This window comes from Acanthopagrus latus, chromosome 19 (genome assembly GCF_904848185.1).
Source record: "Acanthopagrus latus isolate v.2019 chromosome 19, fAcaLat1.1, whole genome shotgun sequence".
Lineage (NCBI taxonomy): Eukaryota > Metazoa > Chordata > Actinopteri > Spariformes > Sparidae > Acanthopagrus > Acanthopagrus latus.
Genome location: NC_051057.1, coordinates 23,096,669 through 23,113,291, shown reverse-complemented (window position 1 = coordinate 23,113,291; position 16,623 = coordinate 23,096,669). Strand labels below are relative to the sequence as shown.

General features: G+C 46.6%; 1 protein-coding gene across 6 annotated transcripts in view; it reads right to left on the bottom strand.

Annotated features, from left to right (window-relative positions):
• Window positions 1–1,133: 1,133 nt before the first annotated feature.
• The window catches only part of pld1b (phospholipase D1b), a 31,868-nt gene continuing 16,378 nt past the window's right edge, over window positions 1,134–16,623 (bottom strand). For 5 of the 6 annotated variants that reach the window (XM_037080033.1, XM_037080034.1, XM_037080037.1 and 2 more), the window contains exons 4-26: window positions 15,855–15,997; window positions 15,551–15,662; window positions 15,379–15,444; window positions 15,214–15,272; window positions 14,931–15,023; window positions 14,697–14,849; window positions 14,450–14,599; window positions 13,707–13,790; window positions 13,159–13,240; window positions 12,963–13,073; window positions 12,694–12,876; window positions 11,671–11,890; window positions 9,830–9,958; window positions 9,625–9,743; window positions 9,071–9,184; window positions 8,697–8,807; window positions 8,239–8,327; window positions 7,478–7,591; window positions 7,019–7,068; window positions 5,632–5,766; window positions 4,704–4,857; window positions 4,119–4,236; window positions 1,134–3,837 (exon numbers count right to left, since the gene is read on the bottom strand). In XM_037080033.1, coding sequence (XP_036935928.1) covers window positions 3,613–3,837; window positions 4,119–4,236; window positions 4,704–4,857; window positions 5,632–5,766; window positions 7,019–7,068; window positions 7,478–7,591; window positions 8,239–8,327; window positions 8,697–8,807; window positions 9,071–9,184; window positions 9,625–9,743; window positions 9,830–9,958; window positions 11,671–11,890; window positions 12,694–12,876; window positions 12,963–13,073; window positions 13,159–13,240; window positions 13,707–13,790; window positions 14,450–14,599; window positions 14,697–14,849; window positions 14,931–15,023; window positions 15,214–15,272; window positions 15,379–15,444; window positions 15,551–15,662; window positions 15,855–15,997 — 2,814 coding nt within the window. In that variant the 3' untranslated portion in view covers window positions 1,134–3,612. Of the gene's footprint in view, window positions 3,838–4,118; window positions 4,237–4,703; window positions 4,858–5,631; window positions 5,767–7,018; window positions 7,069–7,477; window positions 7,592–8,238; window positions 8,328–8,696; window positions 8,808–9,070; window positions 9,185–9,624; window positions 9,744–9,829; window positions 9,959–11,013; window positions 11,107–11,670; window positions 11,891–12,693; window positions 12,877–12,962; window positions 13,074–13,158; window positions 13,241–13,706; window positions 13,791–14,449; window positions 14,600–14,696; window positions 14,850–14,930; window positions 15,024–15,213; window positions 15,273–15,378; window positions 15,445–15,550; window positions 15,663–15,854; window positions 15,998–16,623 lie in introns of all 6 variants that reach the window. The other variant, XM_037080038.1, reaches the window with a different exon arrangement.

Below are 16,623 nucleotides of genomic sequence, written 5' to 3'. Positions count from 1 at the left end.
TGCTGCAGCTTCAAGATTCACAAAAGACCCTAAAAACACAGATGAGGACGAGGAATCAGACTCTTGACAGTCTCAGATTCAGAGTTTGTGTCTGCGGCGCCGCCCGGTGGCACAAAGGAGGCCGGCAGGAGGGCGAGGAACCTGAGACGGGAGGTTTTCTGAGGACAAACCTGTTTTCATTCTCATCTGTGAGGAGGAGGAGGAGGGATGATGGCAGGTGGAGGTGTGATGAAGATGTGTTTCATTAACTCTGTTGGCCTCCATCTTGGCTCTGAGGCTTCGCTGAGCAAATCAAAGTGAAGTTAATTTTACTCTCACATGTTCGACAGCTGTCACAGCTGCTCAGTCAGGTGAGTCCTGGTCTGATGACTGTGTTGTTGATTCACATTTATCATCTTTAGTCCAACAACGCTGATAAAAACTTCATCTTCTTAAAGTCAAACTACAAGAACACAAGATATGTTACAGTCCTGATTATCTTGAAATGAAAAGCTGAAGTCACGATGCCTCACGATGCTTTTAATGACTTGTTAACACTTCATTTATTTACTCCATCATATCACAAGACACGAGGTGGTGCTGCAGATCACTGAAGGGGGTCGCCACGAGAATAAACAACAGTCTGTGTGCAAATAGTGCATTTTTATAGAGACACAGTGATTAAAGCCGGACAGAGAACAGAACGTCAGGGTGTCCACACCTCTGCAGCTCAGGTTCACCTGGGATGAATCCACGAGCAGTTAGTCAATAATCTTCAGATCATTTCTATCCACGTTGTCTGGTCGTGGATGTAAACACGCTGGTATTGCACAGAAAAGCACATTTAAAAAACAAACATTTTCTTCACGTGGAAGCTGCAAATATTCACTGAATTCATCCCCAAAGATCAGAAAACATGCAGAGGAGCTGGAGGTAGAAACACAGGGAGGTAGAGAGCCAGAAGAAGAAGAAGAAGAAGAAGAAGAAGAAGAAGAAGAAGAAGAAGAAGAAGAAGAAGAAGAAGAAGAAGAAGAAGAAGAAGAAGACATTTAAGGTCCCACTTTTTTCCATGACTAAGACGAGTAGAGAAGGTTCAGGTGGTGGACAGGCACGCTGTGGAGCATCAGGGACGTTCATGGCTTTAAAGGCAAACATTCATGCTTTTATCTGTTTTAATGGCAACGAGCTGCTGTCATGCTGTCAGGATACAGGATTCAAGAGTTACAGCACAGAACAGTGTCATGCAGATCACAGACCAACGAGGAAGACACTGAGGAACACTGACGCTGCGTTTCAGGAATATCAGAAAATGGGAAAATCCAGAGACAACTGATGATCTGATGTTGGAGTTACAATGCAGACCGTCGATTTGACGACTATCTGCACTCATCAGTATCTTTAACCTGCAGTAAACTGAGCTTTGGGCCACTTGGGGGCAGCAGAAACAAAGTCTTTTGATTTAAGGTGTCATGAGGTTACTGAGAGGATCAGAACCACTGAAGACACAAAACAGAAACTGAGTTCTGACTTTATTCTCATTATTTAGACTTTTTTTTTCTTCTAGAAAATAAGTCAGAACCGTCAAAATAAACATGCCAGAGGCCCGAATCCTCTTCTGAGGACTGACTGCACAACGCGATGGCTACAGAAAAATAAACATTTGTGTTTGAGATCGGTTCCCCAATAATTTTCACTTCCACTCTGCTCTTCATCACGAAGTCTACGAGGACGATCTGCGTCTCCATCACAGACGACATGACTGAGTAAAGTCTTGTTGTGCTCTGTGTTGTTGTTATTTGCGACTCTGAGGAAATCAGAAATGATCCAGTTGTCTTTGCAACACCAGCGCCAACAACAGAATAATTCAGAAGTTAGCATTCATGTAAAGATGTGTCTTTTAGTTTTAAAGCGCGTTGGTTTGTGTGTCAGCGCTGTTTCCAGGTGTAGCCGGACAAAAGCCTTTAAAAACTTCCTGAACTCCATCAGCTCAGAAGCCAACAGCAAACAGAGACACTGAGAGAAGAGCTGGTGAATTCAGAGGAGCGATTAGCAGCTAAAGAGGCAGATATTTACTTCAGGAGGTGGTGGAGACCAAAAGCGGAGCTAAAACATTCAAGAATGAGGTGAAAGAAAAAAAGTTCTGATCTGCGTCAAATCGTACTCACCAGCCAGAGAAAGACACCCGATTATTTTCACGTCCCTACACTGTTCCCTGAAAAATTAACAAAAGTATGGAAAGACATCCGATCTCGTAACATTAAAGAACGCGAGAAAAAGGTTCCAGGATCCGTCCCGTTACGCCAGAAGGTAAATGGGCTCCAATCTCATCTGAGACCGGTCGTCCATCCAAGTGTGGTGGAAATGTGTGTTTTCAGGTTGTTCTGCTGCACCCAACTAGCCAACAAACCGATTAGTGATGCTTTAAATGCACAGAAACATCCAGGAGCTGAAGACGTGACACTAAAACTTCACCTCACAAACCAAATACCGTCTGTTAATAATCAGCTTTCTTGAGAACTTCCCACCCTCTGACACTGAAACGCAGCATTGTAAAGAACTCATCATGCGTGAACGAGTAGTTCATAAACAGAGCGGCAGCGCTTCAGTCAAAGTCCGTCACTCCTCCTGGAAGGTGAATCACCTGTTCAGAACCTCGGGGACGTTCTGATGGAGCGCTGAACGAGCCCTGAAGTCCAGGTCACTTAAGGCGTCATGTAGAATCCACAGCATGAGGAATGTGAATGAGTGTTTCCGTCGTGTTTGGCACTTGTGATTTCTCGTTTTGACATAAATATTAAAAGCAGGAGTTCAGAGATATGATCCCGTCTTCTGCACCGCCGAGTCTTTAGTGTCTTTTTCTCTCCGCACAGAACAGTCAGAGCTGCGTTCGCCGGCCCGGGACGTTGCATAGTGTTTCTCTAGAGAATGAAGGAGCGAGCCGTTTAAAAATAAAGGAGAGTATCGAGCGATCGCTCGGTGGTGACGTCCATTTTAGTCTTTCTTTGTCTTGTAAACACGAGGCCGAGTGTGAGGCACTGAAGAGTTCAACGCTCCGGCTGCTGGTCGGCTGCCCTCCATGTTTGTATGTACATGAGTGTGTGTGTGTGTGTGTGTGTGTGTGTGTGTCCAGTGGCACTGCTGGTACAGAGGCTTTGCTCGCTGCCGCCATTTTGGAGGTCGCTCTGGACGCTAATGCTGCTAACAGAAGAGAGAACTGTCTCGTACTCCGGCAGAGGACACTAATGACTGGATTTACATTTTAGGGTGAACTGTTCCTTTAAGAACATCAGCTGATCCCGGCTGTTTCTACGTATTTTCATATGACAACTGAGATAAAAGTTTGGTTATTTGCATATTCCAACCACAGGTGCAGCTTTTATCTCCGCAGCTCTTTCAAACGAACTTCTCTGCTCTGATGTTTCACTCTGCAGTTCAGCACCGTGTTGTTGTTGTTGGTGAGACGTGGACTCTGAGGTTCTGTTCAGACGACATGTGACTACACAAGTCAGATATTATCATCAATATTATTATGTTTTTTGAAGGCTGTGCAGCAGTTTCCCTCCAACATGGCAGCAGCCGGGGCCTCCGCGCTCTGTCAGCCCTCCACATGCTGCCTGAGTGAGTCTCTCCGGCTCAGGTCCAGACCTCCATGGGCACCATGGCCTCCTTGGAGCCGATGGGAGGAAGCAGGTTCTGCTCGCACAGGAACTGGAGAGGAAACTGGACGAGGAAGCCGCGGATCTTCTTCAGCTCCTCGTGAGCCCGGGCCGGGTCCTCCTTGTCCAGGCCCTGCTTGGCGAGGTAGCCCTCCAGCTCCAGGATGTTACGGACGTCGCTGGACGGCAGACAGCGGAACACCTGAAGGACAGAGAGCGGGCGGGTCAGAGACAGAACCACGGCTTCATATCGAGAACTGGACCGGTCCTCTGTGGAGGATCTCTGAACATGAGCGGCAGAGTTTACAAGACGAGCTGGACGAAGTTCTGGTGAATTAAAATAGTTTGAGAGATAAACACAGTTCATATTTCATGATGTGACAGTAACATCACTCGTTATCATTTTTATTGTTGGAGTTATAAAAGGTTGCGACTAAACAACCCTGAAGTTCTGGAGCGTACGAGGTGAAACACCAGACTGACCCTCTGGTAAATGGTGGCGTTGCGGGCGCAGGTGGTCATCCACACCTCCTTGTAGAAGTGGTCGCTGACTGGATCGGACACGTCGATGGAGGGATCGGTGTGACCGCCCAGGATGGTCCTGATGGAGGGAGCGAGAGAGAGAGAGAGAGAGAGAACAGAAAGTGTGTGAAGCAACAACGACGGCACCAGAAAAAGGAAACGCCACATAAAATGCAGGAAATTGCGAGCTGTGATGTTTGGAAACGGGAAGCAGACGTGATGATGAAATGTACAGTTACTGGAAGAGTAAAGAAGAAGAGACGTGTGATGTTCTTCCCACTTTGTAAGGTTTTCAAACTGGGGTCTACGGACCAACAGAGGTCCCTGAGTGGGGTTTCAGCGGTCACCAGCAAGACGAGGAGGATCATTAACTTTGTTTTTTGTTGGAGCGACGAGAAAAGATTTTAGATTTAAGTCTTGATCACTGACTGCCTGTAAAGACTCTTTAATCTCCAAAAACCAGGTGAACTGTTCCTTTAAGTCAAACCTAAAAGTGCATTTCACACAGATGGAGGTTTAAAAACAACCAGCAGGAGGTTTCAGTACTTGAAGCACTCGAGCCGGAGCTGCAGGGCGTATTTCCCAGCCTGGTACTGCTGCCCGTCCATCACCGCCGTCACCATCTCCGAGTCCTCCACGATCACCGCCACCTCGCTGTCCCTCTTTCCCAGCATGCTCCGGTCGTTGATGTTGGCAGAACCTGCAGCGACACCAGGGAACGAGACGAGTCGGATCAGTTTGCACCAGCAGATGGAGCTGCAACACCAGATTTACTGGAGAACATAAGACACTCTGCAAGTGTTGTTCACAGAGGTGGGACCTTAAAAATACCATTTATCTGTATAACTTGCTGCAAAACTCACCACTTTCAAATTAAGAGCATTAAGTTTATGATTTATGTAAGTATGTGTATTTTTATGTCACCGTATAAAAAACATATGCAGAAACACATTTAATCTTATTGTAAAAAACTCAAATATGAAAGTGACGAGATGATGAAAGAGGAAATAAAAAAACCCTCTAATTAAAATGTCAAACTTTCTTTTACTCTGTTTCTCAACGAGTCGACACAGATCCTATAAAAAGGGAACAGCTGCTTTATGAGAAGCAGAGATCAAACCTTCAAACGTTCAGTTCACGAGCAGAAACACTGAAATTATGAGGTTTTAGAAAAACCTGAACCAGCGGAGAAAAAAAAAAAGATGTGGTTGCTTTAATCTGCAGCTCAGTGAAACCTCCCCACCGCCGACCGTCTCTCCGGTTTGTGATATTTTCTCGTCACTTTCCGTCTGTCAGCAGCTCTCGTTTCTTTTCTCCTCTATTATACATGTTCAGTCCGGCGTCGGGGGAATATTTCACTGTGTCCGTCATCTTTTTAATCTTGTAATGGAGAAACTCAAGCCGCTGCCTCGACACCGGCTGAGTGTACAGTACAGGTGAGAGAGAGCGACAGGCTGGAGGTGTGAGAGTTTACCGATGATGACGGTGTTGTCGTCGGCGATGAGCATCTTGCTGTGGACGTAGATGAGCTCGGTGACCAGCTTCCCCTCCAGGTCAGCGTGAGTCCTCAGACCGGCGATGGAGATGTAGTTGATCCACTGATCTCCCACTGGGAACGAGAAACAGCCGGTCAGAGAGTTCAGGGATCAAACAGCCTCCCTCTGTATTCACAGCTGACTACAGATCTGATATTAACGCAGTGAAACACGTAGAAACCAGCCGCGTGATTACAGACTTCTGTAAAAACACATAAAACCAGATGCAGATGTGCAGGTTTTGTTTCTGGCTCTTGTTGGTGTATGTGTGTGTGGTTTTGTGTGTGTGCATTTTGGGGTGAAACTGGGTCTCGGTTCGGTTCTGCTGAGCTTCAATGACAGACTGAAATAACCAGTTCCACATTTCAGCTTCCACATCTGGTTCATACGTACAGAGACGCAGCTCAAAAAGCTCTTTCGTGTATTTATGAACAAAAAATAAGATTCTTTAAAAGTGTTGTTCAGTGAGTTAGAACCTTACAAATGTTATTTCTCTTTAATAATATAGAAAACTCATGTAACATTTGGTATAAATACAATTTTAGACAGTCGTTAAATATTTTCAGTCCTTATAACTTACTTCAGAACAGAACTCTTTCAAATTAAGGGCGTGAACTTCATGGTTTTCTTTGTATTTTAAAGCCATGATTATTCTTTAGCTGTGTTTTCATATTTTTATTATGAGTGAGGTAAACAAGCCTTGAGGAGATAATTATTTTAACCTTTTAAAAGATTTCATCCTGGATGATTATCAGGTCTGATTTTGGATAATATGGAATCAAACTTCGAGACTTTCACGGCTCCGACCAAACTGCAAAAGTACCGTGAACATGTTGTCATCCGATACCAAATTTCAGTACTTGAGGAGAGAATCCATCCACTTCATTAATCATTTTCTCTCAGTGTTTGGGAAACATTTCTCCCTCTTTGTCTTTCTGTTATTTTCTCCAAGTCCTTGATGGAGTCACGTGGGAGGTCGTCCGGTGTGGTTGGGTTAGGATGTGACCCTGAATGTGACGCTGGGAAAAGATGCATGAGAAGTGACGGCTGCGACAGAGAAGGCCCAGCCGGACACAGATACTGAGCGAGCTGCAGGGAACTGTGACTGATTGTGACTGATTCAGGTGAAGTGAGAGGCCTGCAACTCCACTTTGGGAGACAGATGCCACACGAGGGAGAAAACGGTAAAACAAGATGTGAAAACTGTGAAAACAACTTCAGCAGGACGCTGTTACAACGTTCGCTTAGTTGGTGGTTTGGAAAAGTCAAAGGTTGGAGGCAGGTTTTGGTCTGAATACGATGTGACCGTGGTCGCCTCAGACTTACTCTCTCTCCGGAGCTGCGAGATGATGGCGTGGTCTCCTCTGTTCATGGTCCTGCAGGGAGCAGAGAGGCGGATCAGCTGCACAGCCACATTCCTCACAATACAAGCTGTGTGTCGCCGTGTTTGCACAGGGAGGGCCGAGTGTTTACTCAAGTATGCAGGATCGACAATGAATGTTGGCCTCAAAAGGAACGGCATGCACACACACACACACACACACACACACACACACACACACACACACACACACACACACACACACACACACACACACACACACACACACACACACACACGTACATGCTGTTCGTAGGTTTACAGCTCTGTGGTTAATCAGTTAAGGTGTGGCGTTAAGCTATGAGTGGATTTAACCCTCAACAAATAAACTCAAACAGCAGGTGGGTGCATTACAGCTTTCTCATCAAACACACAAACACACACACACACACACACACACTCACCTGTAGTTGAAGTGCATGACGGCCTGGATGGCGCTGCCTCCTCCAGTGTTGATGTCTCCTTCGAAGCCCGGCAGCAGAGGCGTCACCACGTACACTCGGTACCTCTTACCCTCCCTGAAGATTGGAAATCAGACGATGATGATGATGATGATGATGATGATGATGATGATCAGCAGACAAAAGTGTCCAAGTTACTGTCAATTTCCTAGCATTTGATCGTACAAGATGGTGGAGACGTACGCTTTGTGTAAAGTTAGCAGTGTTAGCTTTGTAGCTTAGCATCAGCTGTTCTTCACTGTAACACACTTCATGTTTCCTTGATATCAGCCTCCAGAGAAACTACTCGATTTACGACGGCAGCCCTGAGCTGTTTGTACAGGTCAGGTGTGTGTGTGTACCAATGTGTGTGTCCACGTGTGTGTCCGCGTGTGTGTCCTCTGATTGGCTCACACATCTCCGATGACAAAACTGAAGCAAATATTCCAATAAATCCTCACAGAGTCCAAAACAAACACGACTTATGGTGCGGAAGCAGTCTATCAGTCACACAGTACACACAGCAACAGGATGTGTGTGTGTGTGTGTGTGTTTCTGGGAACTCGTGTCAGTGTGTGTGATTGTTGTGTATGTTATTCTGTTGTGTATGTAGCTAAACACACACAGCAGCCCAGAAGTGTGTGTTCATTAAATATGTGGTAAAGTTTGTATATGTGTGTGTGTGTGTGTGTGTGTGTGTGTGTGTGTGTGTGTGTGTGTGTTACCTGTATGCTTTGATGATGCGTTCAGCGATGGCGTCTCCTATCTTGTTGAAAACGTGTCTGTTGTCTGCACAGCTGATGAAGAACTGATTCTGAAAGAACGACAAACAAACAAACACACAAACGTCTTTAACGATCAGGAGCTCTGATTTGTTTTCTATTCGCAGCCAAACAGAACAGAACAGAACAGAACAGAACAGAACAGAACAGAACTAGTCCGACTCCACGTGACGGGCAGAACTGGCCCTCGGTTTTGCATATTTACTAGGAAGCTGTAATCTCCCAGCTTCTGTGAACTACCCACCAGCTCTCCAACCTCCAAAGGATAGTTCCACCATCCTCCCTGTTGCTATGGTTACCTGGTTTTCGATTACCCGTTAAACAGCCGGATCAGAACCTTGTGTGAGGTGTTCTGATGTGTGATTTGTTAACATTCCCCCTCTGACACGCGGGTCAGTTACCTCGATGTAGACGAAGTGCTGGCTGTTCTCGATGACGTGCACGTAGGCGTTGTGGATCGACTCCTCGTGGTATTTGATGCCGGCCGACCAATCAGAGGCCGAGCGAAGGATCTGAGAGCAGACAGACGATTGGTCAAGAAGCTTTCACGGCATTCTGCATGTTTTCAGAAAGTTCAGTTTAGTCCTCATTACGTACGACATGCAGAATCTACAGTGTGAAGTATTTCAGTCAACTTTGTCCTGCAGTATGAACGCAGACTGAACGTCTTGTGTCTGACGCAGCAGCTCGACTGTGACTGATCAGGGACATTAACAGAATAAGGAAACATTTTATCACTTCCCATCCCGACACGTGAAGCTCAAACAGAACCAACCTGCACTTTGGCCGGGACGCAGTTTGGGACTTGGTATCGCTGCTCTCCGGCGGTGGTGTGAGACTTGGGCAGCAGACACGGGTACGACATGGAGCGGTACTTCGGCTTCACGAGCTGGTGAGAAAACAGAGAACAGAGATGAACACAGAGTCCCGTCAGCGCTGCATGAGGCTCCGGGTGTGTTATTCTTACTGATAAACGCTGAATATGAAAATGTTTTTAGGCATTTCTCTGGAGGAGCTTGAAAGAAAAGTCGCCTGCCAGCTAGTTTGAGAATCAATGAATCGTTTCAGTTATTTTTCTGGCTACAAATGTCAAGTATTTGCTGCTTTTCTTTGTTTTTTTAAGAACTGCAGATGAAAATACAGTCTGAAGACGCCACTTTGAGCTCTGGAATATCGTGATGACAGAGTCAGCATGACCGCTAACTGCTGCAGTGACAAGCTGCTGTTAGCCAAGTTAGCTAGCCGGTTAGCATGCTAACATCTCTGCAGCATGACACACAGAACTCTTTAACAGATCAGCATATCATCTGCTGCTGTGTGACCTCTGACCTTGGTGAAGTTCCACCGCTGGATGAAATGTCTCGCCACATCTCGAGCCGCCTTCCCATGAACCACGGAGGCGATGTCGTGCCAAGGCATTCTGGGAGTCGTGTGTCTGTCTATGAAATCTACAAAAAACCAGCAGGAGCGTGAGGATGATGGAGGACGTTAGATAACAACATTCCCCACTCGTGTGGAATCGCCGCTCGCTCACCATCGAATGGTTTGTCCAGCTGGATCCAGTCCTTGTGCACGAAGTTGCAGTAATCTTTTCCGTGCCAGAACCGCGTGTTCCCGAACAACTCTCCGACTCCCGTCTGCAGACTGCGAACAGAACCGCTTCCTGCAAACACACACGTGAGTATACAGTCATTTTAAAGTCAGGACGAGGCGACTGGAGGACACTGCAGTCGATCCAAACACCGTCCATGCACCGATACGTAGCAGCATCGTGGTGTGAAAATGAAGATGGAGGCTGAGAGCTGAAGCGTCTCCACCGGGCTTTACAGAACAGAACCATGCTGAGTTTGACAGTGATGGAGTGGTGTTTGGAAAAATGCTCTGACGGCACTTTTACAGGAATTAAACAGCAGCTGGAGGAGACGCAGAACTACAGTCAGCGAGGAAGCGGAACCCAACACACATTCTGATTGTTTTACTCACCTGAAACACGAGGAAACAAACTTTAATACTCTGATTTGAACAGCTGGATCGTGGAGACGGAGAGGTTTGTCTCTGAGTTTATAGCAGCGCTTGTTTTTCTCACGTTATCTCCGACACTTCCCGTCCGTCTCAACAGCAGGATCAACAGAGACGAGCTGGGCGAACACACAGCGGATCTCCTCAGGGCTGTTAAAGCCTCACACATCTGTTTTACTGCACAAGTCGTTTCTGTGAGCTCACAGAAATATCAGTTTGTTTTTAAAAAGGAGGGAAACGTGATTACAGGCTGCAGCATCTGATCAAATAAAACCTCAGGCCGGTCTGATGTGTGTAAGGCCACATGGCAGGCGGGTTGTTTCTTGGTACTGGTCCAGTTCAGCTAATCTGATCCTTGTTTTCCATTTCTGCTGCTTGTCAAATCAGTGTTTTAATGTTGAAGATCCAGAACTTCTGGAGGGATAAACACTCAGAGTCACATCAGACTCTGTTCTGATTGTTTTTCTAACTGTCAGGATTAAATCATGGATTTATCTTCACTCCTGTTTATCGACCTGACTGCAGCAGAGTCGACGCTTCCTGCTCCACATTTTCCAAACTGATCTTTTGTCTCATCGGAGGAAAAAAGAAGCTTCAAGACTCGCACACAGAGAAACAAAGGTTGTTCACTCCAGATCAGAACCACAGCAAAGCACTCTGGGAGACGGGGTTTCAACACTGCCGCCGCCACCGACTCACCAGCCTGACACTGGCCGACAGGAGAGGCCGTCCGGAGCTCGACCAGCCTGCTGGGGATCAGACTGTGCTGGCTGCTGATGCTGTTGGACCATCCTAAACACAACGGCCACAAACACTGAGACGGCAGCACACATCGAGGCTGTGGCTGCTTCACGAGGAGCTTTAAACACCAACGAGTCAGGACCAGAAAACACATTAGCTTCCATTAGCTGCTCTGCTATCGTTAGACTTTCACATCCGGATCAGTAAAAATCAACAGATGTTTGGTTTTATGTCATTTACATTTTCAGACTCTCATTTATAAAGATTTTTCACAACAACAGTTTGACTTCATCTCGGTGGCATTTGGCAGGAGAGGGTTTGTTTGTTACAAAGTTCAGTTTCTCAAATCTGTCCAGAGTGACACCTCTTCACAAACAAATCAATAAAGGATCTCTGACGCAGAAAATAAACTCAGCAGGTCTGGGATTGAAGCTACATGCTAACAGTGAGCTAACTATGCCATCTTTTAAGTGTTGTTGTTTATTTTATCCTTAAGTCGACTGTAAATACTGTGAGAATCACACAATCTGAATCTAAAGATCATTTTGATTGATACTGATTAAGAATCTAGCCGCACATCACTGTTCCATCATCAATAACATCTAAAGAACTCACTCTCGTCGCTCTCCAGGTCGCTGTCGCTGTCGGCGTGGGCGAGCCCGTGTTTCTGCAGGTGTCTCCTGATGCTGAACCTCGTCCTCTTTGTCCTCCCCTGTCCTTTCAGCTTGGGCTGGTCCAACGAGTCCGTCACCGTGAAGATTCCCTTCCCGTTGGTCTGAGGAGCGGCGCCGCGGCCGTTGGACGGGGACGCCATGTTGGCGGAGGCCGATCCAGCCTGAGGGGGAAGACAAGTCTTTTTAAAAATAAAACATCAACGTCTGTGTGAAAGAAAATCTGACGGTCGGTGTCAGGTGCTCTCTGTGTTTCATTTGCATCATCAGTGTGTAGAAATCAGACATTTTTAGCATTAGCGTCGTGATTAACAGCTCTTGTTTAAACGGTGTTATTGATGTCAGAGTGTTTTTGTAGATGCACTACAGGTGCAAGTCAAAATAAAAGCAAACGGAAAACACAGAAACAATAGAACATGTAGATGAAAATAAAGACTTTTAAAAACAAGTTTGTGTCCATTAAAATGATTCTTTACAAATTAAAATAAATCCAGCACAGTCAGTATCACAGGACCAAAACTGAATCTTTCACAGTTTTTTGATTAAAATCTGAAGGTTGGTCTGTTTTGTTCTTTGTGTCAATGATTTTTATAGAGAATTCAATGTTATTTCTAGAGTTTCTTCATCAACACAACACATGAAGGAGATTTTAATCCCTCAGTTCATTTAAAAAATGTAAAATCAAGGAAACATGAAGATATGTGATTTTTATCCGGGCGGCGCTGTGACGTTTGGGACGACATGTTCAACTGTTATTTACTCAAAACATGAACGAATCTGCCTGATTTTAAACCTTAAACACTTTCCTGCTCGAGCTGAAATTAAAGACCTAAACGGGGAGGCGGAGGGCAGAGAGGTGGTGCAGGTGGTGCAGGTGTCCTGTCCTCACTACATGTTGGACAACGATCAGGTGACACCAACAACGTCACTTCAGCTGTGTGTGTGTGTGTGTGTGTGTGTGTGTTACCTGCTCCATGTGTGACAGTGTGACACTCCCAACGTCCGTCAGCCGGTGCTCCCTGTCGTCCCAGCGACCGTACGCCAGGTCGATCCCACCGACGAAGGCCACCGATTGGTCGATGACGATGATCTTCTCGTGATGCGCCCACAGGTAGACGGCGGAGGAGACGTGGTCCGGGTGACGCATCACCTTCAGAAGGGAAACAGTCAAGCGTTCAGACAGGAAACGCGTCTCTACGTACGATCGGACGGGTGGAGGCGGAGCTGGGCGCTCACCTTGATGTTGGGGTGCAGGTGCAGCAGCGTTCTCTTGCTGTATCCTGAGTTGATGCCCAGCGCCAACTCCACCTCCTTGTACAGCATCACGAAGATCCGCACTCCTTGTTGCTGCAGGAAACGACACAGATACCGACAGTCAGTTCGAGCGGTTGGAGACTCGAAGAGATGAGTGAAGAAACAGTTTCCTGCTCACCGCTTTACGTCGCAGCACGTTGTCCAGGCGCCAGCGGTTGCCCTCGACAACAGGCCTCTTCAGGAAGATCTCTGGACTCAGCCTGCAGACAAACACACACACGAGACGTCATGACGTCCTGCTGATCTCCACTTCTGTTTCCTCTCTTTCATCCTTAAATACCAAACGTCTCTGTTGTTTTCTGCTTCGTCTTCTGTCGTCTTTACATCTTTCTACCAGACTTTACTCTCCTGTTTCTGACTGCAGGACTTTCAGTTGTAATGGAGTATTTTCTGACACGGTAAATCACTGAGAGAGACACACACACACTCTGCATGTAAATGTGTGTGTGTGTGTGTGTGTACTAGTGTGACAGTAGTCTGAGCCTCAGACTGTAACAGATCTGTTTGACCAGAAAACCTCCTGAGAGGTGACCGCCGACTGCACTCAGTGCACTCTGAACACACACACACACACACTCACACACACTTCATTATTATTCTGCCAGACCTCTTCTTAGTGCGATCGCATTTAAAGACACACAAACAACACACAAAACACACACTTACCACCAGTCTGTGATGAATATTTCCTCTTTGGCTTCTTCAAGAGCATCAGCAACGTCCTCCATGTATGTTTTCCCATTCACATACCTGTAAAAGACACACACACACACACACACACACACACGCACGCACACACACACACACGCAGGCACGCACACTTTTAGACAGCAGGAACACAAACAAACACTTCCTCCTCTCACTTTTCAATCAGTCCATCTTCTGTTCTTTCAATATGCTTTTTATAGTGGACCAGTCAGCTGCGCACACACACACACACACACACACACACACACACACACACACACACACACACACACACACACACACACACACACACACACACACACACACACACACACACACACACACACACACTCAGTCTGTCTGTCTCACAGACAGTATAGTGTTGCCCAGCAGGGAGACAGGTGATGAGCAGGTGAGGCTCACTTTCCCTCTCTTTGTGTCAGATTACTCCAGCGAGAGACACACACACACACAAACGCACACTTACACACACGCACACACACACAAACACACTCTCTGCCAACTGGACCGGGCCTCGTCTAGACTTTTTTACTGACATCTGGCTCCGATGTTCAGCTCTAATTAGCTTCGGTTTAACAGGCGGGAGGTTTTCCTCGTTGACACACATTATCAGAGGGTCACTTCACAACTCCCAATAAATAACACCTGAAAACATCGACAGCTGCTGGATGTGGATGGTGTCGGCTGGTTGCCGTGGTTACCATTTGGCAGGGATGTTCACTTCCTGCCTGGCGAAGGATCCGAAGCGGTGGTCGGTGAGGAAGGCCGAGCCGTGCTTCTGGACGAAGCCCTCGATGGCCTGACCCCACCAGCGGGCGTGTCTGTAGCTGCTGCACTTCAGCACCAACGACCTGCAGACACACACACACACACACACACACACACACGTCAAAGGGGAAAGGTTGTGTGTTGTAGGTAACATCTGTGTGAAGGACGAGCGTCACTCACCTGGACAGGCTGTCGATGCGGACGCCATGTTTGGTCTCCGTGTCTTTGGAGTCCATCTTGATGTTGAACTCTTTGTCCACCAGCATCACGAAGGAGATGGCGCCCGAGTCGGGCTTCATGTACAGCAGGAACGAGTCCTTCACCACCAGCCAGCTGCACAGAGACACAACACGGTCAGAACTTTAGGAAAACCTCCTCCCTCCTGAGTCTTTGTGTCGGTCGGTGTTCACAGACCGTTTGGACCAGTGGTAGCACATTTTGCTGCGACCACAGCAGTTCATCCCGGGGATTCGATGGCCGCCGGACCTCTTCTGCACCATCCCTTCTCTGAAAGACAAAGAAAGAAACATACAGATCATCTGTGTCACTGACGAAAGTTTTGTTGTGTCACGTTCTGGTTTGGGGAACTAAAACTGAAGAACCTTTGTTTATCCAGCATGAGGCAGAACTTGATTTCATTATCGGATATCAAAGATTTGCTCTTATTTATATAAATGTTTCTAGAAGTTGTCCTTACAGGCCTTTTGGTCCCAGGTCATGGATGAAGGACAGCTGGCTAACATCGATGAACTCCATCTGAGAGAGAGAAACAAGTGTTTAAATACAAAACTAAATCTTTCACAGACGTTTTCACAGTTTTTAAGGTTTTTTTCTGGCTGTGTCAAACCCCTGTGATCCGTACCGTCGCGTGGTAGTTCCTGTACATCGGCATCTTTAGAAGGTTATTCAAGTAATCTTCAAGTTGTTTCTGGAACAAAAACACATCAGAGGAATATATCAACCAGCCAAAACAATGAAAATCAGACATCCAGCCGTATAGAAGCAGGAGAGATGTCGGCGGAGGAATCGAGTACCCTGCGACTGGAAACTTGCTCCTCTCGGCCCAGTTCGTCTCCTCCTCCTCTGGGGAGGTTCGGCATCTGCCTCACCTCGCTCCTCGTCACCGTCTGCCTTTTCACCGTGTGACTGCAGAGAGAAACGAGGACCAGTTTGAGCAACATAAATGGAAGGTTTCGATGAAAAAGGCAACGAGATGCCACCAAAGACAAAACGAGGCTCGCTTGTCTGATGTGTCACTAATCTGAGAGTCGGAGGCTCAAACTGAAGCCAAAGTCAATCCAGAACAAGAAAAGATGGAGAAAGTCCCGCAGTGTTTACCTGCGTGACGGCAGCGGCAGCCTCATGAAGGTCTTGTAGGTCCTCAGGTCTCTGTGGAGATCCATGAAGTGTTTCTCCTTCCTCTTCACCAGCCATGTAAACTCTCCGTGCTTCAACTCGATCTTAAACACCGCCGGCATCGACTGAGACGACAGAGACACGAGACGTTAAACACCAACATTTAGGAAGCTTTTCCTTATTTTCAAACTGTCCGCTCACTGCTGGTCACGTTAACTCTTTGCTCTCGGTTTCTTTAGCTGCCATTAGCAAGTTAGCTTAATTTGCCGTGAAGCTAAGTGACAATTAGCTGATAAGAGGAAAACCACCTCAGATGGAGACACAGAACTGAGACTGAACATTCAGAGAGACGGAGGTCAGTTTAAAGACATGAGATGAAGTACAGAGGCGATTTACAGCGACTCCGACCAGGATGAGATGACACGACTGATGAGGATACGAGAGACAAAGTTGGACATGAGCAGCAGGTTATGACAGCTGGAATATTTATTTTGAGACCAGAGGTGATGATGGAAGGACAAACCAAGCCTGATTTGGTGAGTTTGACTTAGTTTCTGTCCAGTTTGAATGAAGTGTGCTGTACGATTTGTTAACGAGCCGATTAAGCTCGTCTCAGTTTGTATAAGAGAGGAACTTGAAATCAGAAGGTGGGCGGTTGTAGTTGAAAGTTTAGTCAACAAAACAGGTGTCAAAATGTCTCCTTTCTTTAATTTTTGGGAGTTTATTTTAGATGGAAAATGTGAAGAAATGA